Source organism: Phoca vitulina, unplaced genomic scaffold (genome assembly GCF_004348235.1).
Source record: "Phoca vitulina isolate PV1807 unplaced genomic scaffold, GSC_HSeal_1.0 scaffold44, whole genome shotgun sequence".
NCBI lineage: Eukaryota > Metazoa > Chordata > Mammalia > Carnivora > Phocidae > Phoca > Phoca vitulina.
This window is the reverse complement of record NW_022589747.1, coordinates 364,647-388,569: the sequence shown is the minus strand read 5'-3', so window position 1 is coordinate 388,569 and position 23,923 is coordinate 364,647. Positions and strand designations below refer to the sequence as shown.

Genomic DNA, 23,923 nt, shown 5'->3' with positions numbered 1-23,923 from the left:
CCGGGCGTGCGGTGGGGGCCGGGCGTGCGGTGGGGGGCCGGGCGTGCGGGGGGGCCGCGGCGCTCCGGCGTCTGGGCCCGGGTGCGTCTCACCTGTTGCTCTTCCGTAGGAGGCAGGAGCAGTTCCAGAGGAACCCCGACAGCTACAACGGTGCCGTGCGAGAGAACTATGCCTGGTCGCAGGACTACACCGACCTGGAGCTCAAGGTGCCCGTGCCCAAGCACGTGGTGAAGGGCAGGCAGGTAACCGCGGGGCGCCTGCAGCTTCTCTGCGCGGCTTCTGACTTCGGGCACAGGTATGGGGGGCGGCGGGGCCGGAGCCGGGCCGGCCTGCCTTCCAGACGTGCCCCGCCCAGGCTTGCCGTGCTGTGCGAGCACACCCGGTGGCTGGTGGTTCGTCCGCTGTCGTCCTGTGGGTCGTTGCTCGGCGTGTTCGTGGAAAGCGCCACAAAGGAGGTAGGGTGGTCGGTGTGCCCGTCTCACGGATGGAGAAGGTGGTGTCCCGAGCAGGGACCCCTGGGCTCTGCAGTGGCGTGTGGACGCCCGGTCCTGTGCTCTGCGGGGCTCCCCCACGGACAGGGGCCACGTCAGGTGGGAGCAGTGGTACTCACAGCTCCACTTGGTCTCTCCACCTCCGTGAGCGTGAGCAGAAATTTAATCTTTTAGTGGGAGAGAGATGTTTACTTTTACTAAGTAGGTGGGCTTCACTTTAAAGGAAAAAGCCCCATGTGGTTTGTGAAACGGGACTTTTTATCATAATCCTTTCAACGTGAAGAATTCTGATACTTGCGGAGAAAGCACGTCCTCCTCACATCAGCCTTCACGAGAGCCTGCAGCCTGCCAAGCAAGCCGCACCTTCCATGTCCGTAGGCGGGAAAGTGAGGCCCAGGGGTCGCTCAGCCTCCCGAGCTGACACAGGGAGCGCACCGCGTCCCCCACTCTTGCCGTGCCTGGACTGAGCGCGCTCAGAGTGTGTCTGGGTGGCGATGGGGGGATGAGGCTGTGGTTGGTGCGGGGGTGTCAGCCCCAAAGCTCAGGCTGCTTTCCCACTAGTCAGAGACCAGCGCTGCTGGCTGCTTCCCAAGAGCAGGTCCCACAGCGCGTACAACAGAGCTCGTCCGTGAGTTCACGCACATTTTCTGGAAACGGCCGCCACGTGAAGTGGTACCGGCTGCTGCTGGTTTGGACATGTGTGAGCCAGAGCCAAACCGGGCGGTGAGTGAGCCACTCCGGGCCCCCCGTCTCGAGGTGCCGACCCCAGACTGCCCGCGCTCTACCTGGAACAGGCCCGCCCCGTGCGTCGATGAGGGCGGCCCGTTTTGCCGCACGGGCTCCGTGGCTCCGTGTCTGGTGTGTGGCTGGCTGTCATGGCACCATGCACTCGTTTCCCCCTTTACCGCTCTTCCCACCCTGTCTGAGGAGATCTCACCGGGGTCTGTGACCCCTGGTCAGGTGGACTTCGGGATCCAAGGCACGACCTGGTGACTGGGGGTCATCCCCCCGGGATCTGGCTCCAGTGACCATGTCCCCTCTGGTGCAGGCCGACCTTCCTGGGGGAGTACTTTGCCCGGCATCTGCTGGGGTTTTATGGGGCAGGTGTTGATTTAGGGCTTATTTTTTGGTGGCATTGCTTTGTGCGTAGGTGAAGGAGTTACGAAAAGTGTTGGCTGCAGACTTTGCTGGTCTGCTCTCTGACCTGTGAACTTCTGGAGCTTTCTCCAGAAGGACTCGTGTCAGACCCAGCCCAAAACTAGTGATTTTCTCTTTGACTCTGGAGACCCGGGTGACCTGGCCTCTCCCACTGTCCTTTCCGCCCGGGAGGCGGACATGCTGGTGACGTCAGCGTGTCTCCTGACCCTGCCACGAGCCCTGTATGGCGGGGGTCCTGCTGCCCTTCATCACATTGCCGAAGGGACAGGCCGTCGTACCTGGGGGTCAGATCCACGCTTCTCTCCAGTGCGGGTGTCCTGACCTCTGGGATAACACGCCCCGGCTTCACCCAGTGTAGCCCTGGGTTTTGCTTGTTCTCAGGCGAGACATTTCCTGGGCCCGTGATGGTCCCCAGGGCTCGGCCAAGATTGCCGCTCTGGGGCTGACGTCCGTGGGGCTCAGGCAGTGACCATCGGCACCGGTGGGGCTGCTCGGGGAGCGGCAGGTGGCGTGCGCTGCGTCAGTGGGTGCTCTGTTGGCTCGGGCCCTGCCCGGCCCCTTCCTTCCCCCCCCCGAGGCACCTGTGGCCGTGCTGGACAGGACTTGTCCGGGGTCTCCGGGGCCAGCGCTCCCGGCACGCAGAGGTGTGCGCGCGAGCCTGGTGATGGCGGTGCCGCGCTGGAGGAACCGTGTCCCGTGTGACACCTGCTGACCGCATCTCTGCCAGGCCGGCCTCATCGCTGACGCGAGGGAAGCCTCCTCCTCCTGCTCCTCCTCCTCCTCCTCCTCCTCCTCCAGGGTGTCTTCTGTCCAGGTTACTGTGTTGTTTGGTCTTTTTAGCTGAGGTACGGCTGACGTGCCGGTTCCAGGCGCACAGCCCGGCGCTTTGATCCCCGCGTCTGCGGGAATCTGGTTAACGCCTGTCGCCGCACGCAGGAACGGAGTTGTTTCCCTCGGGGCGTGAACTCTCGGGATTTAGTCTCTTAGCAACTTCCACATTCCCCCTTATTCCCACACTGCAGCCTTCTCCTAAAATTTTGTGGTCTCTCATTTTTTTAGCGACCTAAGCATTTTAGCCATGACTCACTTAAAATTCCGGAATAGGTTTATTTTGTGTGTCTTGGCTTTTGCTGGTCTCAGGGTTTTCCCTCAGAGCTGCCATGTTCTTTGTGGACTGGCCGCCTTCCAGCTCTTCTCCGAGTTGCCCGTCCCAGCCACCTGGCAGCAGTGTTGATTTTTGGGATTTGTCTGTGGCACCTGTCACATGTCATCGTGATGGTAGCTGCGGTCACGGCAGCGTGGGGACAAAGTCACAGATGGGGGTGCGCGGTGGGGGGGCCGGGGGGCGGGGCTGCGTGCTGCCGCAGGACCCCTGCGCCCCCGCTTCTCCAGCGGCAGAGCATCGCTTCTGGGGCCGATTTTCCTAGAAGCGGACTTGCCCCTTGGGGGTCGAGGAGGACAGACAAGAGCATGTGCGCAATGCTTCAGCTTTTTGCTGTTTATCATTCTGCCGGAGAATCTGAGGAAAAACCCACGGTGAAGCTCTGGTCTCGCGCGTGAGGGAGCGTGGTGGGCTCTGTGCTCCGTCCCCGCCGCTGGGCAAGGCAGCCAGGTGCCCCCTCCTGCCCTGGGGCGGGCGCCGAGCGGCGCGCTCACCACAGAGCTGTTGGCGCCATCCCCGGGGTCGGCTGGGGCTGGTTAGGAGCCTGGCGTTCCGCTGAACCCTGGCATTTTAATGCTGGGACTTGGGACGCAGAGGGTCGGAGTCTACACCTGCTGTTTTGCTCGGGCCGAGGCCGCAGACCATCTGGGAGAGCGGCGGCGAGCGGAGACCGGGCCCGGCCGCGTGAGCTGGTCGCCTTTCGGGGGGACAGCGTCACGATGTTGCTGCAAAGTCACGGCAAGTACGTTGGACGACAAGCAGATTTCTCTCCTCCTGGGTGTGCTGCTTCCTGCTGGAGCTGGGGGTGGTCTGCGCTAACCTGGCTGGTGGGCCCACGCCGCTTGCGTCTTCACCGCAGGAACCTTCCAGAACGGCACCCCGGCTTCTGAGCATGTCCTGTACAGCAGTGCTTTGCCCCTGAGCTCGAAGCAGCTGATGGAGTCGGTCTGAAAGCTCCGTACCCCGGGGTTCCCCTTCTCAGACGGCGTGTAGAACGAGTGTCGGCCGGAGCGTTAGAGAGGCGGCTCCAGTAACAGGAGGGCCACGGGCTCCGTGTCTGCGTCGCAGTGTTTGAACGCTCAGGACGTTTGTCTTCAGGGGTGTCAACACCGATGGCAGGGAGTGTCTCTCCTGCGTCTGTCCTCCCGCCCTCTGCTGGCCCCCGCCCCGCCCCCGGCATCGCGTACGAGCTGCTGGGACGTCCTGGCAGACAGACGCCAGATCTGTGATCAAGTACGAGCGTGTGCTGTCACCCCCCCCAGCACGATGACACGTTTGCGCACCTGTTCCCAGTGTGGGCACACCGGGGCGGCTCTGGTCTCTGGCGCTGGCTGCCGTGCCCCCCGTGCCCCAAGCGTGCCTGTTCAGGCCGCCAGAAACCCGAACGTGCAGGTGCCCTGAACCCCACGGCCCCTCACACCCAGGGCTCCGTCTGCCTTTGTCCCTTCAGGCAGCAGGCTGGTTACTAAACGAGTCCCCTGGTAATTGGCACTGAGGTTGTTTGCAGTCTTCTGCTGGAAACAGACAATAAAACAGTAACGCCCTTTAATAAATTTTATCTTGGGGGGCTCCTGCGTGGCTCAGTCAGTTAAGTATCTGACTCTTGGTTTCGGCTCAGGTTGTGATCTCAGAGTCGTGGGATCGAGCCCTGGGTCTGCTTGAGATTCTTTCTCCCTCTCTCTCTGTCCCCCCCCAACTCACACACACGTGATTTCTTGCACTCTCTCTCTAAAACAAATCTTTTTTTTTTTTTTTTTAAGATTTTATTTATTGGGGCACCTGGGTGGCTCCGATGGTTGGGCGTCTGCCTTCGGCTTGTGCCGTGATCCCAGGGTCCTGGGATCGAGCCCCGCGTTGGGCTCCTTGCCCGGCCCGGAGCCTCCTTTTCCCTCTCTCTCTGCCTCTCCCCCTGCTCATGCTTTCTCTCTCTCTCTGTCTCAAATGAATAAAATCTTAAAAAAAAAAAAAAGGTTTTATTTATGTGAGAGAGAGAGCACAAGTGGGGTGAGGGGCAGAGAGAGAAGCAGGCTCCCCACTGAACAGGGAGCCCGATGCAGGACTCGATCCCAGGACCCCAGGATCTTGACCTGAGCCAAAGGCAGACGCTTCACCGACTGAGCCACCCAGGCGCCCCGTAAATAAATATTTAAAAAATAATAGGTCTATTCAAGTCCTTTAACTTTTTAAGCATTGGATTGTCTTTTTATTGTTGAATTGTAAGAGTTCTTTTTAAGTGTAAATACTATACCCTTGTCAGATAATTTGCAGGTATTTTCTCCTCCATGAGTTGTCTTTTTGCTTTATTTTTTTTTTTAAGGATTTTATTTATTTATTAGAGAGCGCGCGTGTGCACGAGCTGGGAGCAGAGGCAGAGGGAGAAGCAGGCTCCCCACTTGAGCAGGGAGCCCAACACAGGGCTTGATCCCAGGACCCTGGGATCATGACCTGAGCCGAAGGCAGGCGCTTCACTGACTGAGCCACATAAGCGCCCCTCTTTTTACTTTCTTAAGAGATGGTGTTTTTTGAAGCACAAGAATCTTTAGTTTTGGTAAGGTCTAGAATTTATTCATTTATTTTTGGTTGTTTGTGCAGATCTAAGAAACCATTGCCTAATCCAAGGACACGGATAGTTACGTTTTTGTTCTCTTCTAAGAGTTTTATAGTTTTAGCTCTTACATACAGGTTTTTGATCCATTTTGAGTTAATTTTTGGATAAGGTATGAGGAAGTTGTCTAACTTCAGTCTTTTGCACGTGGATATCCATTTGTCATAGATGCATTTATTGAAAAGACTGTTCTTTCCCTCATTGAATTGCCTTGCCACCCTTGTTTAAAATCAACTGACTGTAAATTTATGGGTTTATTACTGAATTTTAAATTTTATTCCATTGATCTGTATGTTCATCCTTATGCCGGTACCACACTGTTTTGATTATTGTATCTTTGTAGTAAATTTTGAATTTTTTTGTTCTTTTTTTCCTCCATGACTGCTTTCTTTTATGTTAAATAAAAATTTTCTAGTGTAGTATTTTATTTTTTATTTTTGTTATTTAAGATTTTTAAGATTTTTTTTTTTTAGAGAGAGCGAGCGAGCATGGCAGGGAGGGGCAACGGGAGAGAGAGAATCTCAAGCAGAATCCCTGTGAGTGTGGAGCCCAAGTGGGGCTTGATCCCATGACCCTGCGATCATGATGTGAGCTGACATCAAGAGTCGGGCACTTAACCGGTTGAGCCACCCAGGCACCCTGGGTAGTATTTCTTTTTTTCTTTTTTAAACTATATTTTTTGGGATATTGTCTTAGTGTTTTTTTCTGGGATTACAATCTATTTCAGATCAATACAACTTAATTTTAATGTGTATCCGGAATTGGCTTTTATATGATAACTTCTGTTCTCTGTTCCTTTGTTTTAAATTAAATAGAGAAAGAGAGTTAACAGAGGTACACTCACACTGTCTTTTCTATTTATCTTCACCAGCACTCTCTGTTTCTTCACGTGGATTCAAGTAACTATCTAGTGTCCTTTCATTTCAGCCTGAAGAACTGTCTCTAGTTTCTTGCAGGGCTTGTGTAAGAAAAGATAGGCCTGTTAGGGATGAATTCTCTCAGGGTTTGTTGTTGTTGTTTGTTTGTTTGTTTTTTAAATCTGTGAATGTCCTAATTTTTCCTTCATCTGTGAAGGATAATGTTGCCTGGTGTAGAATTCTTTGTTGACGTGCCTTCCCTTCACCCTCTGAATATTCCGAACCACTGCATTCCAGCCTGCATGGTTTCTTTCTTTCTCTCTCTCTCTTTTTTTTAAGATTTTATTAGAGAGAGAGAGCATGAGTGGGGAGCGGGGGTGGGGTGGGACACAGAGGCAGAGGGAGAAGCAGGCTCCCCGCTGAGCAGGGAGCCCTGTGTGGAGCCTGATCCCAGGACTCTGAGATCATATGACCTGAGCCAAAGGCAGACACTTAACTGACTGAGCCCCCCCAGGCAACCTAGCCTGCATGGTTTCTGATGACAAATCGGCTGTTATTCCTGTTGAGGAGCCCTCCTATGTGAGAAGTTGCTTTTCATCCGACTTTCAAGATTCTCTGTTGGCTTTTTTGATGCATCTAGGTTTTGATCTCTTTGAATTTATCCTACTTGGCGTTCATTAAGCTTCATGAATGTGTGTTTTCAGTCATTTTTTCCATGTATTCTTTCTACTCTCTTTTTCTTTCCTCTCCATCTGTGGCTCCATTGTGCACATCGTGGTGTGCTTAGTGGTGTCCCTCAGGTCTCTGAGGCTCTAATCATTCTTTCTTTCTTTTTCTTTTTTTTTTAAAGGTTTTATTTATTTATTGACAGAGAAAGAGAGAGCACAAGTAGGCAGAGCGGCAGGCAGAGGGAGAGGGAGAAGCGGGCTCCCTGCTGAGCAGGGAGCCGGATGTGGGGCTCGATCCCAGGACCCCAGGATCATGACCTGAGCCAAAGGCAGCCGCTTAACCGACTGAGCCACCCAGGCGCCCCTATTCATTCTTTCTGTTCCTCAGATGAAGTAATCTCATTTGTCCTATCTTTATTATTTATTTATTTATTTATTTTATTTTATTTTTAAAGATTTTATTTATTTATCTGACAGAAAGTGACGCAGCAAGAGAGGAAACACAAGCAAGGGGAGTGGGAGAGGGAGGAGCAGGCTTCCCGCCGAGCAGGGAGCCCGATGTGGGGCTCGATCCCAGGACCCCGGGACCATGACCTGAGCCGAAGGCAGACACTTAACGACTGAGCCACCCAGGCGCCCCATCATTTGTCCTATCTTTAGATTTTCTGATTCTTCAAGCTGCTGTGATTTGCTTTTGAGACCCTCTAGTAGATTTTCTGCTTCAGTTTTTTTCCCCAGTTACTTTTATTTATTTATTTATTTATTTTAAAGATTTTATTTATTTATTCATAAGAGACAGAGAGAGAGGAGAGGCAGAGGGAGAAGCAGGCTCCCCGCCGAGCGGAAAGCCCGATGCGGGCCTCGATCCCAGGACCCTGGGATCATGACCTGAGCCGAAGGCAGACGCTCAACCATCTGAGCCACCCAGGCACCCTCCCCAGTTACTTTTAAATATCAGAATTTGTATTTGTTTTTTTAAAAAAAGTAATGTTTATCTGTTTATTGATATTCTTCATGAGATAGTATTCTCATACTTTGTTTTAGTTATTTACACATGGCTTTCTTTAGTTTTATGAGTATATTTACAATAGCTGACTTACAGACTTTTACTAAGCCCATGTCTAGACTTCCTTGGGGACAGGTTTTATTGTTTGTTTTTGTTCCATGTATATGGACTATCTTTTTTTGTTTTAGTGAGTCCTGTAATTTTTTGTTGAAAATTAGACATTTTAAATAACAATATGGCAGTTCTGGACCTCAGATTCTCCCTTTTTCTCATGGTTTATTGCTGTTGGTACTTGATGTAGTTGTTCTTGTTTGTTGGATGACTTTTCTGAGCTAATTTTCTAAAGTCTGTATTCTTTATTGTGTGTGGCCAGTGAAGTCTCTACTTGGTGAACTTAGTAATCAGCAAATGATTGGACAGACTTTCTTAAACACCTAGGACCATTGAATTTCTCTCCCAGGGAACTCCGTGTATGTATTAGGGCCTGCCTTTAACGCTTAGCCTAGCAGTTGAAAGTTCTGCCTTAGCCTCCACTTGCTCATGCAGAGTCTCAAAGTCGGCCAGTGGTGAGAGGTTAGGGCCTCACCGAAGGGTTTTTTCTAAGTCTGCACATAGCCTGCACATTCATTTGTCCAAAGTTTTCAAAATCTCCACGGACATTATATTCTGCAGCTTTTCCTTTTGTTTGCCTCAGCTGTTATCCCCTGTTTCAGTCAGCTGTGAAGTTAAAATACTCGCCTCTGATTGTTTTCAACAAACACTCCCTGGGGAAAAGGCTTTTCTGAGTCCATTTAAAAACAGCCTAACAGTTGGGGTCTTTTGGGGAACCATCCCAAGGTTAAGTGATCCGAGTTCTTGGGAATGAAGTTTTGGAGGAGCTCCAGCTCCTCTGTGCTCCCTCTGATGGCTGCCAGGCTGTACTGGGGATGTGGGTAACCAAGGGGCTAGAGAGTGAGAACGGGCCTAGGGTCAGCTAAAATGTCATAAAGCTTGTTTTTCTTGAATCAGTGCTCTCTGGGTTCCTGCAAACCTTTGATTAGTTTCCAAAGTTAAGAAAACGTACATATTGACAATTTTTGCCAATATTCTTGTTGCTTTTTTGAAAGAGAGCTTTTTTGGAGGTGTTACTCTATAATTTACACTTTTGGATCAGGAATTTCTTGTGTAGCTTTTTGTTTTCCTGGTGTTTCTTTTTAACTTGTAAAAAATAGTATCTTTTCATCATAATGTCCAAATCAGCCAGATGCACTAGTACAATGTATTGTGTAGAAATCGCTTTTCCTGAAGCCCTCTCACCTCTGATTCCAACCTGGACCAATTATGTTTCAGTTCTGCTGTATAGTTTCCATCCTGGAGCTTCCTTTCACTGTACTTCTAGATTAAATTCAGTGTTTCGGATCCCTTCTGGATCTTCCTCCCCACCCCCACAGTTTTATTAAGGTATAATTGACATATGACACTCTGTTAGCTTCTGTGGTATAACATAAGGCTCTGAAATCTATATTGCACAGTGGTCACCAAGGTAGGATTAGTTACACTTGTCACCATACGTAGTTAAGGTTTTGTGTCTGTGTGTGATGAGTGTTGGAGTTCTGCTCTCTTAGCAGCTTCTTCATGCCCGGTGCCATGTTGTGAGCTGCGGTCACCGCGCTGTGCAGGCGGTCCAGGCCCCACTGACCTTCCTATTGGACGTTTGTTCCTTTGACCCCGTTCCCCCAGGATCTTCCTCTGGTTTGGTTTTTTTCCTCATTTTGCTGGGCTATAGCCTCAAGGAACTTTCTCAAGGTATGTTGTAAATAAGAGATTCTTGAATGTCTTAAAATGTAGTTATTTTAAACTTTCCCTTATTTCATGGTTCGGGTGTGTATGGAAATCTAACTTTAAAAAAAGTTCTCCCCTTAGAAAATTGAAGACATTGCTTCCCTGTCATCTTACGTCCAGTGTTAACTGTTTCTAGAGATCTCTTCCGTTCAGGTTCTTTGTGAGTAAACTTTTATCCCTGGTCTTTGGAATTTTTAGGGCCTTATTTTGAGTTCTCGGTGTTACGAGTCCACGAGTTTGTGTGCGTTGTGTTTTCTCCTTCTGCACAGCCCTCGGTGGGGTTTTGTCCGAAGGCATGTTTTCCTCGACCCCGGAGCATTGTCTTGTTGCTGCATGGTTCCCGGCACGCCACCCCCACCGCCTGGATGGGTCTTGGTCTCTACCTTGATGTTTTTTGACTTTGTTTTCCAGTCTTTCTGTTGCAGATTCTATTTTAGCTTCTGTGTGTTTAATTCTAAGTGGTGTATGTGTGTGATTGTTCTATTTTCATATTTCATTTTGGTTCCATAGTCACACCTCTCACGCCTCTCTGAGGATATATACTGGAAATACTTTCGAATTTCCTTTTTTCCTACTTGCTCTGTAGTCTTTGTTTTTTCATGCTGTTGCTTTAAGGATGCCTTTCTTAATTCCTTAGTAGTTTTTTTAATTAAAAAAACGTATTTTCCCCATTCTTCTGCGTAGGGGATGGATGGTGTTGATGGTGTTCTCCATTACGTGGCTGAGGTCTGGTCAGAGCCGAGGGGCACAGGACGTGGGGCCGACCGCCCACACCGCCCCTCAGACTGCTGCACCCTGTCTCTGGAGCACTGTCCCCGTCGGTCTGTACCACAACGGGGTCCTGTCCCCTCCGGTGGGGCTTCCTCAGCTGTCCCAGGGCCGACTGAGCGGCTCTGCTCCTGTCCTCCCTGCCTGCTGACTGCCAGCCGGGAGCCCAGTGCACAGACAAGACCACTCACTCGTCCCTGCTCCGTGCTGTCTGTCCCCACACTCTTCTCCTTTGTCTCCACATTTCCTCCTCCTCCTCCTTCCTCCCTTGCATTGTCTGGGGTTTTTCTCTTTGTGCTTTGTTCCTGTCGTTTCTGTGGGTCACAGAGGCTGGGACACGATCACCCTTCCCAGAGTGACATCTCAGACTGGAAGCATCTCCTGTCTGGGTCCCCTTCGGTGCTTTGGCTCATCCCCTGTTGTGCAGGCCTCGCAGTGTGAGAAGCTTGCCCAAATTTGGAAATTATCGTGTTATGTAAAGTTGGCTGGGAGGATTTTATTAAAGTGAGCTTGCTCCTGGGGCGCCTCCACCACACATCCAAGTTCATGGTCAGGGCCATCGTCTGGGAGTGTGCCACGCTGCTGCTGATTTGGCCGTTGGATGCCGAGTAAACCTGGGTCGTGCCCGTGTCTTTGCAGAGCTGGCCGAGTGAACAGGACACCCCCAGAGGTTGGGTGTGGGCTCTGGGTCACTCTGCTCTGTAGCAGCACTTTTGTCCCCTTTTCCCTGCTTCCCCCGCTTCCCCCACTCCCGGCACGGTTCAGGAATTCTTCCTCTCTTGCCCGAGAGCCGCCTGATGGTGGGAACTGTGGAACAGCACCCCTTCCACTGTCCATCTTTTACTCGAGGGTTTTTACAGTACAATTAGGTTCCAGGAGCCAAGCTCGAATATTCTGTGACTGAGAATTTCTGTTCGATGCTTTATGAGTGTTTCATGAGCACTTACCAAGCCATGTGGGAGGGTCGTCTCCAAACAAAAGCGGATGGAACCCCACCCTCAGGCCTGAGTTCTCCCCTCCAGTGTCTTTTCATTTAATGCACGCATTATGCAGATGCTGTCATAAAAAGATTTTGCAGTTCAGACACACGTTTTAGAGTTCAAAAAGAATTGAAATGGAATAAAAACAGGAGTTCTGTGTGGTTCCCTTTTCTGGTTACTGATCTGATGAACCTCCAGGGGTTCACGAGCTTTGGATGCTTCAGGCCAGGGTCCCAGCAGGTGTCCCAGTGTGGTTGTGGAGGCAGCTGTGGGGGAGAGGGGAGAGACTGTCCAGGACAAGTGTCCCCAAGGAGAGAATGGTGGGCTGAGAGGCTGGGTTTCTCGAGAACAGGGGAGCCGGCCTCACTGTCCCCGGGGAAGGCACAGCGGCTTGCGGACGGAGGCAGAGTGGGCGTGCGGGGGCTCGGCCCTCCTGGGCGTCCTCCAGAGCTGTGCTGCTGACGAGGCCCGACAGCGAGATGGGGGTGGGAGCACAACCCCACCTGCACCGGCCATGCTTGCCTTCCACCGTGGCTATCGGTCTCCCCTGATGGAGAAGGGATTTCTGTGGAAAACCAGTAGTTTTCCCTGCGTCATCATTACGCACGTTGAAACGGGACTTCCAGTACGTTTACTTGGAGACGGCGGTGCGTGGGCTGCTTCCAGTGTCACTGGGTCGGTAGGATTCTCTTCGTCCAGAGTGCCTGTGGACCCCCAGGATGGCCTTGCATCTTGCTCTCCCGTGGTCTGCGGCCGGGTCCTGCTTGGGAGCGTGCTAGGCACCACCTTCCAGCACAGAGTGACTCCCTTCTGCTCGGTTCCAGGTCTCGGTGGCCCTGAGCAGCGGCTCCATCCGGGTGGCTGTGCTGGAGGAGGATGGGGAGCACGTCCTCATGGAAGGGAAGTTCACCCACAAGGTCAACACCGAGAGCTCTCTCTGGAGCCTGGAGCCTGGCAAGTGCGTCCTGGTGAGTGTGGGCGTTGGTGCTCGAGCTCCGGGAGGGGGTGGGGGTCACACCCGCTGTGGGGCTTATCCTCGGGCTGTGGGGGTATGGATTCCTGCTGTCTGGGGCACAGCTCAGGGGGCACCTCTGCTGGCCTCGGCCCCTTGGGGTCCCGCCATTTGGTTCTCTGAAGCAGAGCATGAACTCATGGTCCTCCGTCCTTGTGCCCACATGGTGACCACACGCGGAGGCCGCACGCGGTGACCACAGAGGAGCTCCTGCAGGGTCGTCCCCAGAGCATGGCTGTGCTTGCCAGTGACCTGGTTACAGCTGAGGCAGAACCAAATAAGTGACAAATTGGAAGGCAGGTTGAATTTCACGGATGTCCTACTGGAGGATGCAGAGTTAACAGATTCAAACAGACCGGCTTGTTTGACAAAGGGGATCTCAGCTGGCTGTGCCCCTTGGGGCTGCAGAAGCCAAGCCAGGTGCTCTGGTGCTCCCGTTCCTGGCGTCCTCAGTGGCTCCTCCCCTCTCCTCGGGGCCTCGCACCCGGTCTGGCAGGGGGTGCCCAACCAGGGTCTGGTGAGAGGGTGCGGGCAACAGGAACAGACCAGGTCTGTGGACAGAACCTCACGATTTTACACAGGCCCATTCTTCACGTGTGCCCGGAAGGAAGGAGGGAAGGAAACATGTTTGTTCCAGTTTCATGTTCGCAGGATGGGCACCAGTGGGCCAGCCTGTGTGCGCTGACCGGAGGGCTTGGCGCGAGAGGGGTCTGTCGTGCGGGGCTGCTGGGGCGCACTCACGGGGCCCTCTGTGTGATGGGGACACCAGGTCGTGGGGCACAGGCCAAGCCCACCCAGCTCTTGTTCTCAACCTTGCTTGGCACCTCCCTGCCCTTCTGAGGTTCTGCTCCTCTCCGTGGGATTGTGACAATTGTCATCCTGGGGCTCAGCCCCTCTGCCCATCACGCCGTGCCTCCCTGTCCCCCACGCCCCGGCCCCATTGCAGAACGCCTTCCCGGTCACGGCCTCACTGGTGCTTCTCGGGGCTGTGGGAGGTAAAGTCAGGGTCTCCTCACCACCTCCACCCCCAGCCTCCCAGCGGCTCATCCTGTGCCGGTGGGGCTGTGAGACCCGAGACCCAGGGTGCCCGCTGCCTGCGGACAGCGTGGGGGGGCCCCGAGCAGCGCCCCAGCGGGAGTCCCAGCCGGGAAGCACGCGTTCTGCCTGACGCCCCCACCAGGACGTGTGCGCCCGCGTCCCTGCGCGGACGGGCCGGCCGAGGGCTCGCTGGTGCTCTGCGGCCTCCCAGCCGCTGCCCTGGCGTCCGTCAGGGTTATCGCCCGCGTACTTTCCGTGTCCGCTGTGGAAACGCGCCTCTGCGGATCCCTGAGCTCGTCCCGGGGCTTCGGTTGGGAGCCGTGACTGACGTCCTCACGGCCACGCTGCCTTTCGGTGCGTTCGTGTGCGAGTGCTCGAACCCGGCTGTGGCTCGCGGCAGACCGTTAAACCTTGTCATCGGGGCCCGTTTAACTCTCCAGAAGCTCGTCCACGGGACGTGACTCGCCCGAGGCGGAGCCCCACGTGCCTCTCGGCCTCCCAGCTGCGGGGCGCCCTGGAGGGGCGGGGGGAGCGCGGGCGCCGCCCGTGGGAGGCCTTCCTGCCGTCCGCCCACGCCGTGCCCGCTGCCGTTGACTTTCCTAGTTTGCCTTTGCCACGCGCCTGCCGCTCGGCGAGTTCGGCTATGCAGAGCCGGCCACGGCGGAGGTGCGCTTGGCGCTGCCCGTGACCGTGGTTTCTGGGAGTTTCCCCCGCTGAGCCCCTGCCAGCCGGGTCCGTGTGGGAGCCCTCGGGTCCGCGGGTGCTGGGCGAGTACTGCCCGCGGTGCTCGGGCTGGCTTGACCGTCAGCAGCCGGGGCTGCGTGGGGAAGGCCCTCGCACGTCCTCCCCCGAGCTTGCCCGTTGGCACAGCCGGCGTGCCCTGCCCATGGGGTGTGGGGCTTCCCCCCGCCTCCCCTCCCGACCACGGGCCGTGTTCTGGACGTCGCGGTTCATGTGACGTTTGGCGTCATGTATCTGAGATGATACCGCGGCCGAGCGAGCGCGTTGCCGTGATGCATGAAGACCCTTGTCGCCTTTGCTGCTGGGGGCACGCGCCACGTCCCTCGGGCCTCCGCTCCGCTCGGCACTGCCTGGCTCGGGTAGTCCCATCGGCTGCACGGGAACTGCATTCCTGACCCTTAGGATGAGGCTGAGAGCCTTGGCTGGTCCAGCCCCAGACGTCCGTAGGTTGCTGACGGGTCAGGGCCAGGCCCTGTGCTGGGCACCAGGGCGACTGAAAAACATGGTTGAGGGCGCCTGTCTGGAGGGCTGCAGAGGCCTCAAAGGGCTCCAGTGTCCTCGCCAGAGCCTGGAACCTGCGAACGGGACCTTCCGAGAGAACAAGAGGGAGGTTGGAGACGGAGGAGGACACACAGGCGGAAGGAGTGATGTGAAGACAGGCAGACGCTGGGGAGACACAGCCACAGCCCGTCCCCGGAGACCTCCGGAGGGAGCCCAGCCTTGCAGCCCCTGTCGGACTTCCGGCCTCCAGACGGAGAGCATCAAGGCCCTTGGCTGCCCCGGGGCACCAGCACAGGCCCCGAGGGGCGAGACTGCTGTGAGGGCCTCATGGACCATGAGGGGCGACCCCAGGGCTGCCCGTCACCTCCCCAGAGTCCTTGGTCCGTGCCTGACCTCCCAGCGGGCGACGTCACTGGCTTCCCAGCCCCCGTCGTCCCCTGAGGGCGTGCACATCAGACAAGCTGCAGGCGTTCGGAGCGGGCAGGGGTGGCAGCTAAAACCGGATGACAGCTCTTACCTCCCTCCCTCCCACACTCGAGAGTGTAAAACGAGGCTCCTTGCCTCTCAGGCAGGCTCCTTTCTCGGCTGAGAGATGGGGAGTCAGCGCTTCCCCCGAGCCGTGCTGTCCCAGAGGCGCACCAGCGCCCTGTCCTTGTCCCACTACCCCCCCCCCCCCCGCGTGGTGCTGATGGCCCCCTCTGCCGGGGCGGGGTGTTCCCGGGCCGGTCCCTGCCCCGCTTAGCGCTCCCCCGAGCGTATGCGTGCGTGCGGGCTGTGCCCCCGCACCCTCTCCTGGAGTTCAGTTCTCAGCAGGGGAGCTGCGGCTCACCCCGTAGTCCTCGGCCGTCTGCCAGGGGACGCTGTCCTGCGCCCTGTGTGTGTGCGGCCGCCGGCACGGGCTTGCCGACCCAAACTCACCGTGGCTGGCCTGCCCGCGCGCCGTCCTCTGTCCCTCTCCGTGTCCTGACGAGGATGTGCGTTTCCCGCGGGGTCACAGCGCATCCTCCGTCCCAGCTGCGGGCTCAGGAACCTCAGCATTCTGGCAAGTGCTGGAAGCCAGTCCGTGGAACGGCCTTCCGCGCTCTCGTCTCCCAGGACCCTGGGCGTTTGTCGGGACGGTCAGCACCGTGGCGCCGTCCCCAGGCAGTCCCCGAGTCCCAGCAGGGAGGAGCTGTGGCTCCGGGGGGCGGGCGGCAGGAAGGTGCCGGCACAGCCAGCGGCCTGTGCTCCCAGGGGATGCAGGGTCGTCCCTCCGTCCTGGGGCGAGGTGAGCGCAGAGGCGAGCGCAGACCGCGTGTCCCCCCCCCCCCCCCCCCCCCCGGCACAGCCACACCCCGGCCCTGTTCGGTCCGGCCCACACAGTGCTCTGATCTGTGAGCTTAAAAAGCTCGTTGACGGCACGAAACACTGGGCGCTTGCCCGTCGTCCTGCTGTGCCTGGCTAGCTCCGGGGTCGGTGGTTGGATGCGGACCCACGTCCTTCCGGAGGGGCCTGCAGGGAGCAGGTCCCGCCGTCTGCCCTCGTGGCCAGCACCGTCCACGGCTCTCACGGTGTCCCCCTGGTCCCCACTGTCTGGAGGGCCGCTGTCCTCGTCAGGCACGAGGCCGCCCTGCTTGGACGCTGTTCTGCCAGGCAGGAGGGAGGGGGAGGCAGGGCTGCTGAGTCATTGCACAGGTTGTGGGGGTGCTGAGCTCCTTCACCAGGGTTGGAAGTTTCTGTGAGGACGCTTCGGGAAACTGATTTGAGATCTGGGACCAGGTCGATGTGAGGGTCCTGGAGGGAGGCCAGGTAAGGGGGGGGGCGAGTTAGCGAGGATACTCTCAACACCTGCGTGATGAGGGATGGGAGTGAGCGGGAGCCACCGAGATGCCGGGCACCCGAGAGTGGTGCTGACAGTGGTTAAATGGCTCCACCGTGGGGGAGGAGGCCCCTGCCGCCATTGTGGGGAAACGGGCTCAGGGAGGAAGCCGCTGGATGTGGCGGAGTGACACCCTGGACAGGGCATGGCGTCACTTGAGCAGTATGCTCTTGGGGGCGCCTTCCTGAGCTTAATCAGGAGGAAACACAAGACGAACCTCAAATGAAGAATGGTCTTTAAATACGAGGCCATGGAATGTTCCAGATGAGCGGGGACAGGACAGCTAAGGTGCATTTGGGACCCCAGCCTGGATCCTGTGCAGGAGGGAAAGTTCTGCTAAAGAAAAGAGCATCCCTGTCCCCAGGAAGGAGGCACCCATTGAGATATCGGGGTGGTTCCGGGCAAGATCGTGGAACGGACTGTGAGTTATGCGTGTCGTCAAATGCATGTGCCGTGACGGAGCGGGGGTAGCCTGTCGGTGGGGGAGCCCAGGACAAACACACACGGGTATGTTTGAAATTATTCCAAATAAAATGTTCAGAAAAACACGATGGTAAACGAGCACAAGGAAGGGTGGCAACGTCTTTGGTCACGGAACCACGAACCAGAGCAACGCGCCACTTCCCACCTGGGCGGCGTGGACGTGCCATGGGGACAGCACGCTGAGTGCAAGAAGCGGGGGCTCAGAAGGACACCGAGTGTGCGCAGTGGGGGGCCGGGAAGCATAACGACACGGTGGGGAGGGGCTGGTGGTGGGCACGGGGCTCCTTTGGGGTGAGGACGGTGCTCTGAACTGGATAGCGGTGGTGGTTGCCGAACACTGAGTGGGCTAAACGCACTGAATTGTTCACTGTAGAATGATCGACTGTGTTATATGAGTTTTCTCTCAAAACACAGTGTTTCTTATTTATTTTTTTTTTAGAGATTTTATTTATTTATTTGACAGAGACACAGCGAGAGAGGGAACACAAACAGGGGGAGTGGGAGAGGGAGAAGCAGGCTTCCCGCTGAGCAGGGAGCCCGATGCGGGGCTCGATCCCAGGACCCTGGGATCATGATTTGAGCCGAAGGCAGACACTTAACCGACTAAGCCACCCAGGCGCCCTTCAAAATAGTGTTTTTAAAAGTGATGCTTGGCTCATCTTGATTTTGGGTTTGCAAAGGGCTCATGTGGGTAGCAAGGCCCGGTAGCTCCTTGTGTGCAGGGTCAGCCCGTCCTGCCCAGAAGCCCTGTGTGTGGTTGGCGGTTCACGTGGAGGGGCGGGCGGCGAGCGCCTGGTGCTGCAGGCCTGACCCCTGCTGTGCCCTCTGCGGAGGGGCGCTGATGGGCCCCGAGTGGCTCTGCCCTTGGCCCTGCGGTCTGCTGACTCCCGGGTGTGTGCAGAGCTCCCGGCAGGGGTGATGACGGAGGGCCTGCAGGTGGGAAGGGCCTGAGGGTCTCTCCCCAGAGGCAGAGCGGCCTCTAAGGGCCTCGGAGCGCCCTCCGGGAATAGTGGGGCTAGTGAGACCGGGAACGCCCTCCCCCGGAAGGTGTTGGTTGTGTTGGAACACAGATCTGCGCCTCGGCGGAGGTGGGCCGTGCTCTCGGTATTGGGGTCTCAGAGGGCCAGGTCAGGTCCCCGCACACAAACTGGGGAGCAAAGTCCGTGAGGAGCGGCTGACTGGAGCATCTGGAAACCAGATCCACCCCAAACGTCAACCATGGCGTTGGCAGGGAGAAGTCCTTCATCTCCGAGCCCGCGGTCTCGGTCCCCCCCCCCGTCTTCACGCCCCACGCCCGCCAGGGTAGTCGGCAGCGGGGAGGCTTATTTCTGTCCTGCAGACATTGCCATGCTGTCACCCAGACACCCTCTCACCGTGCGGCCTGCCCCGTATCCCACACCCCGAGTCCTTCTCCGGGACTGGGCCGGAGCCCTGCTGTGGTGGCCAGGTCTGGACCCCCGGTGGGGGGCTCAGGCACATGGTGTCCTCACAGACGTCACTGGTGGGGGCCAGTTCCGGGTCTATGGAGTCACGATTGTGCTCTGGCCAGGAACCCTCTGCTCGGGGTGCTGCTCTGAGTGAGAGCTGCTCCGGCTGCAGGCCTGTCCTGTCTGCCCTGCCTCCCAGCCTTCGGGGTGTGACTGGGGCTTTCGTGCCTTTGGAGACTAAGTGGACAGTGTGAGGGACCGTGGACCGCCCACCAGTCCGTTCTCAGCCTCTGAGGAGCTCGGCCACCAGCCCACAGGGAGGCATGCCGTCTGGGCCCCGCCTCCCCCGTGCGCTACCCTGACTTGGGGGGCGTGCTGGAGGCAAGGGAGGTCCTCGGGGGTGTGCTGGGCACTGGGGGGGGCGGGCAGAAGCCTGTGGACAGAGGCTCCTCTCCCCGGCGGTGCAGGGAGGCTGGGGCGGGGGCCAGGCTGGGGTCCTGGCCGCTGAGCAGGTGCGGGGCACTCACACACGCAGGTCCTCGGCCTCCAAGAGAACCTGGGCGGGGGGGACGAGGGCCACCCCCACACGGAGCGCTGTCTGCCCGTGTGTCCCAGGTGAGCCTGAACAAGGTGGGCGAGTACTGGTGGAGCGCCGTCCTGGAGGGCGAGGAGCACATCGACATCGACAAGATCAACAAGGAGCGCTCCATGGCCACGGTGGACGAGGAGGAGCACGCAGTGCTGGACAGGCTCACCTTCGACTACCACCAGAAGCTGCAGGGCAAGCCGCAGAGCCACGAGCTGGTGAGGAGGCGTGCGGGGCGGGGCGGTGGGGGGCGCTGCGGGCAGGGGGAGCCCTCGCAGGTGGCTCTGGCCCTCCGGGGTGGGGCACTGGTTCTGCCCGTTCAGAGCCCAGGTGGCAGGACTGTGATGTGCAGCTGGTCCACACAGACGTGGGACGTCGCACGTGATCCGGGCTCTCCGGGGCTGTGTGTGGGCGGGGGGGGGGAACGGTGCCCAGACGGCCCCTCCCCGAGCCCCCGGGGACCCTCGGCAGAGTTGTGGGGAGCCAGGCCCAGCCCTGCTGCAGGGCCCATGGGAAGAAAATCCTTCCGAGTCACCTGGGAACGTCAGAGGCCAGAGAAGTCCAGGTGGCCAGCGTGGAGGGGACGCTAGGGGTCCGCACGGGCAGAGGTCCGCACCGCGCGGCACGTGCTGGGGGCAGGAACGCGGATTCGCCAGGCGTGTTCATTCTTCCTTGTGCTCAGTGCTCCCAAGAATGTCTGTTGAGGGCAGGAAGGGTCGGTTTTATCAGGTTAATTTTGGTTCCCGGGTGTGGTGGGCACCGGCCGAGTCCAGTCTCGCAGAGGAGGGGGTCTTCTTTGTTCCACGTGTGTCGACACGGGAGTCCCCCCGATGCCATTCGGGGTTCCGAGGCGTCCTCACTGGTCCTCCCTCCTGCCGCCCTTTCCTCAGGCCCCACGCAGACGGCCTTGCTCCTACGAGGGTCACTCAGGGAGCGCTGACCACCCGCCGGTCGGGCAGGGCTGGCTGGGTCATGAGAGGAGCATCGGGTGCTGGTGCCGGCTCGTGGTCAAGGTGGCTCGGGCAGCAGGGCTGGGGCCTGAGTCCCGAGTTGGTCCCAGCCTCTGTTCTCCTGCCCCGAGTCTCTGAACCTTCCCTCAGTCGGGCTCCCTGAACACCTGGGCCTACAGGCCCCGGGGGGGCCGAGGTGGCCTGTCTCCGGCTGGCACAGCCGAGCTCGCAGATGGGGGCCTCGCCTTCATGGGCGTTGGGTGGCAGCCGCGGTCCGCTACAGGACAGCTGCCTGTGGCCACCAGAAGAAAGGGTGAGCTTGGGCCCTGCGGAGGGGCTCGAGCGCCGCCGCCTGGAAGCGGCCGGGAACCCAGGCCCTCGTGGGGAGCAGGAGACCCTCGCCGACGGGCCCGGGGACGGACAGCCGATGGGGACGTATCCGAAGAAGAGCTTTAAAGATGCTGCTAACAGACGGGCCTCTGTGCCTTGAGTCGGGAGGGACTCCGGAAGGACTTGCCACGTGCCGGGGGGCAGCGTGCGGCCCTGGGGGACGTGAGTGCTGGGCCGAGCGGCGCTTTCCGGGCGCTTTGAGCAGACATGCAGGAGCCGGGGCTGGGTGTGCCTCTCGCCCGGGTGACCTGCGCTTGAATGCGCGGCGCCAGCACTGCTGTCCAGGACTCCTCTGCGCTCGGCGGGGCTTTGGGGAGGACCGTCCTCACACGGCTGTGAGGGAAGCGCCGTGTGGGGAGCGGGTTCGGACCACGAGAGCATGAGGCAGGAGGACTGTGCCGGGAGCTGGTGGTGAGGAAGCCAGATCTGGGGAAGCTCAGAGGTGCCGAGGTCACACGGCCGTGGAAGCTCGAACTGGAGGGAAGCAGGTCCCCGGGAGGAGGAAATGTGGGGCCAGGGGGTCAGCAGGACCGGCTGGTGGCTCCCGAGGAGGCAGGGCCCGTGTGGGGAGCAGGAGTTGACGGCCCTGGACGGCCCCGGTACACAGTCCTCACCAGCGGTCAGGGCTCGCATGGGGCTCCTGTCCAGAGAGTGGCCGGCGGGGAGGGGGCTTGGAACTGGCGGCAGGAGTCGGAGAGGAGGGGTGGGTGCGGCGTGTGTTGGGCGGGGCTGGTTTCTAGGCCCTGCGCCGTCGTGCACCGCAGGTCGGCAGTGATCCGTTAACCCGGCCCGTGTCCGCCGTGCTCGCGGCTGCACCGCTGGGCTTAACGCCAGGGGAGAGGGGCCGCGGGCAGGAGGGACAGCGGGTCCTCGTGCGGAGGAGGCAGAGTGAGCCCTGCTCTGGGCCCTGCGTTAATCTCTGTGTCTGTTTTCTGTTTGTAGAAAGTCCATGAGATGCTGAAGAAGGGGTGGGATGCTGAAGGCTCCCCCTTCCGAGGCCAGCGATTCGACCCGGCCATGTTCAACATCTCCCCGGGGGCTGTGCAGTTTTAATGCCCGGAGGAAAGGAAGTGCCCGCTGGCCGGGAGCGGGGTGTTGGCCATGCCCCCGGCTCCCTCCTGCCAGGGACTCGTTGGCGGGTTTGCCCTTGCCATCCTTTCCTTCAAGGGTGAACCCGCGGCACCCGGCCCTGCATCTCCAGACTGCGGGGAGCAGTGCGGGGCGAGCGGGACGCCGGCCACCCGCTCTCCTCTTGCTGCCGTGCACACGCTCTGCTTGCTTTCCTTGTGCTGGGGGCGGGGAGTGGGTGCTGGGCCAGCTGCTGATGTGCGGGGGGGCGGGGGGAGCCCTAGCCTTGACCTCTCCCTGCCCCACGTGTGCGTGTGGTGTCGCTTGGCGTTTGTGCGCGTCTGCCACCTGCTCATCCCCGTCAAGGAGCAGCAGAAAGCGGGGTCCTGGTCGCTGCTTCTGGATGTGGGGACACAGTCCCCAGTGGCCACGGGCGCAGCAGGAACTGCCTCGACGTCTTCTCGTGGGACCCGGTTCTTGTCAAAAGAAAGAGCTGACCGGGTGCCCCCAGGAGACCAGAGCGCGGCGGCCCTGCCCCTGCCCCGTCGGCCGTCGGACGGCAGGTCTCCCGGGACCTCCCCTCGTGGCTCTGTCCTCGGGGCGGACAAGGACTCCTTTCTGGGCGATGGTCCCTCTGGAAACTGCCCCCTTCGCCTGAGTAGGTGGGAGGGGGCTCGTCAGTCGTGTGGGGGCAGGTTTGTGGCTCGCGGAGGCCTGAATACCCAGTCCCTGGGAAGCATCGGGTGGCTCTGCTGCCAGCGAGGGAGGTGCAGACGCCAGGTGGCTGGTGGGAGCATCGCCGGGGGGGCGCGGAGCCCTGTCCCCTGTAGTTGGCACTGAGGCTGGTCGTGGAGCTGCTGAGACCCGTCCTCGGGGGCCCCCGGGATGTGCACGCCTGCCCCACGTCAGCAGCGTCTCGTGTGAGAACTGTTCTCGATGGTCTCGGGCCCTGGGCCACGCCGTGAGGGTCTTCTGGTGTGACGAGGGGGCTGTGCACCTGCACCCAGCCACGTGGGAGACCGGGGAGCCGTGGACTCTGTGGTGCCTTGTCTTCCTCTGCCCGACGTTATCTTCAGTGTTGTGTTTCTGCCCCGCCCCGCCGGTCGTGATGGCGGCTCACCGGCGTCTGGGAGTGGCGGCCGGGGCCGCTGCGCCGGTCCACGCGGCTGATGGCGGGCTGTCCTCACGGGCGTCCTCCGCCCCTCGCTGCCGGCCTGGGCCCTGGAGCCCGTGCAGCCTGCGTGTTTTCTCTCTCTAGACGCGGCCGCCGCAGATTGGCCACTGAGCTCCGTCAGCCGAGGTCCGCGGAGAGCAGGGTGCCCGCCTGCGAAGTCCCTCTCCAGTGTCGGTTTGCAATAAATCTGTATTTAAGCACTTCGGCGTCCGTGTGTGTCATCAGCTGCCGAGACTGTTGTGTGTGTGCGCGCGTGTGCGTGGGGACATTTCCGGAACTCCAGCCACGAGGCCCCTGGCTCTCACACAGAGCAAACCCCAGAGGGGGGATTCCTGTGTCTTTCGAACTCTGCTCGTCTCAACCTGTGGTTTTCAGAAGATCAGAGCTTTTGATCAAGAAGAACGGATTGTGGCCGCAGAGCCCACGTGGGTTTCCAGCAGGTCCTGGAAACCCAAGGTGAGCACAGGATCCCGAAGCTTCCGCCAGAGGACGCCCCACGCCCCATGTAGTGGCGCCGGCCCCGCGGCGCTGGGCTCACGCATCTGCCTGCACCCTCCCGGGCACAGTGGGTCCGCCGCGCCCCCGTCCCCGGGGACCGTGCTCAGTGGGCAGGACCTGGGGGTGCTTCCTGAGTGAACGGAGGATGCGTGGCGGTGTTAGCACACACACGTCTGGGACCAGAACCAGCCTGCCAGGGACGAGAGGCCCCATCTTTAACAGTTTGTCCTGAAGCGTGTGGGAGGTTAACAGTCTCCGTGTTCTGTAGGGAAATGCGGCAGGGAGGCGGCTGCCGCCCTGCAGACATGTGTGCCCAGGCCTGCCCACCTGGGGACAGACCCAAGGCCACCCGACCGGGGTCTGCTCCACAGGCGGGGGACGCTCATGTGGATGTGGTCGGGCACCAACATCCTGTCACTTCAGGCTCTGCTGGGTGGGGACCCAGGCGTCTGCTCGAGCCTGGTGGTGGTCTCAGTCGCTGTGATTCTTCACGACTGGCCTGGCTTCCGAGGTCCGCTTGCGTGCCGGGCCTCAGAGCTGGGCGCCGCCTCGGCTCTTCTGCTGTGGACGGCAACAGCCCTTGCCCGTCGGTGACCCTGAGGGGTTGGGCTGCTGCCGCCTGCCTGGGCGGTGTCAGGGGACGGGACCGGGTTCGGGGACCCTGTAGCCGGCGCTGGGAGA

The 23,923-nt window shown here is 58.7% G+C and overlaps 1 protein-coding gene across 2 annotated transcripts in view; it reads left to right on the top strand.

Annotated features, from left to right (window-relative positions):
- Nucleotides 1–22,959, top strand: part of NUDCD3 (NudC domain containing 3) — a 58,462-nt gene extending 35,503 nt beyond the window's left edge. The window contains exons 2-5 of one of the 2 annotated variants that reach the window (XM_032430510.1): nt 110–242; nt 12,341–12,484; nt 19,192–19,380; nt 21,445–22,959. In XM_032430510.1, coding sequence (XP_032286401.1) covers nt 110–242; nt 12,341–12,484; nt 19,192–19,380; nt 21,445–21,555 — 577 coding nt within the window. In that variant the 3' untranslated portion in view covers nt 21,556–22,959. The remainder of the gene's footprint in view (nt 1–109; nt 243–12,340; nt 12,485–19,191; nt 19,381–21,444) is intronic. The other variant, XM_032430511.1, reaches the window with a different exon arrangement.
- The last annotated feature ends 964 nt before the right edge of the window (nt 22,960–23,923 follow it).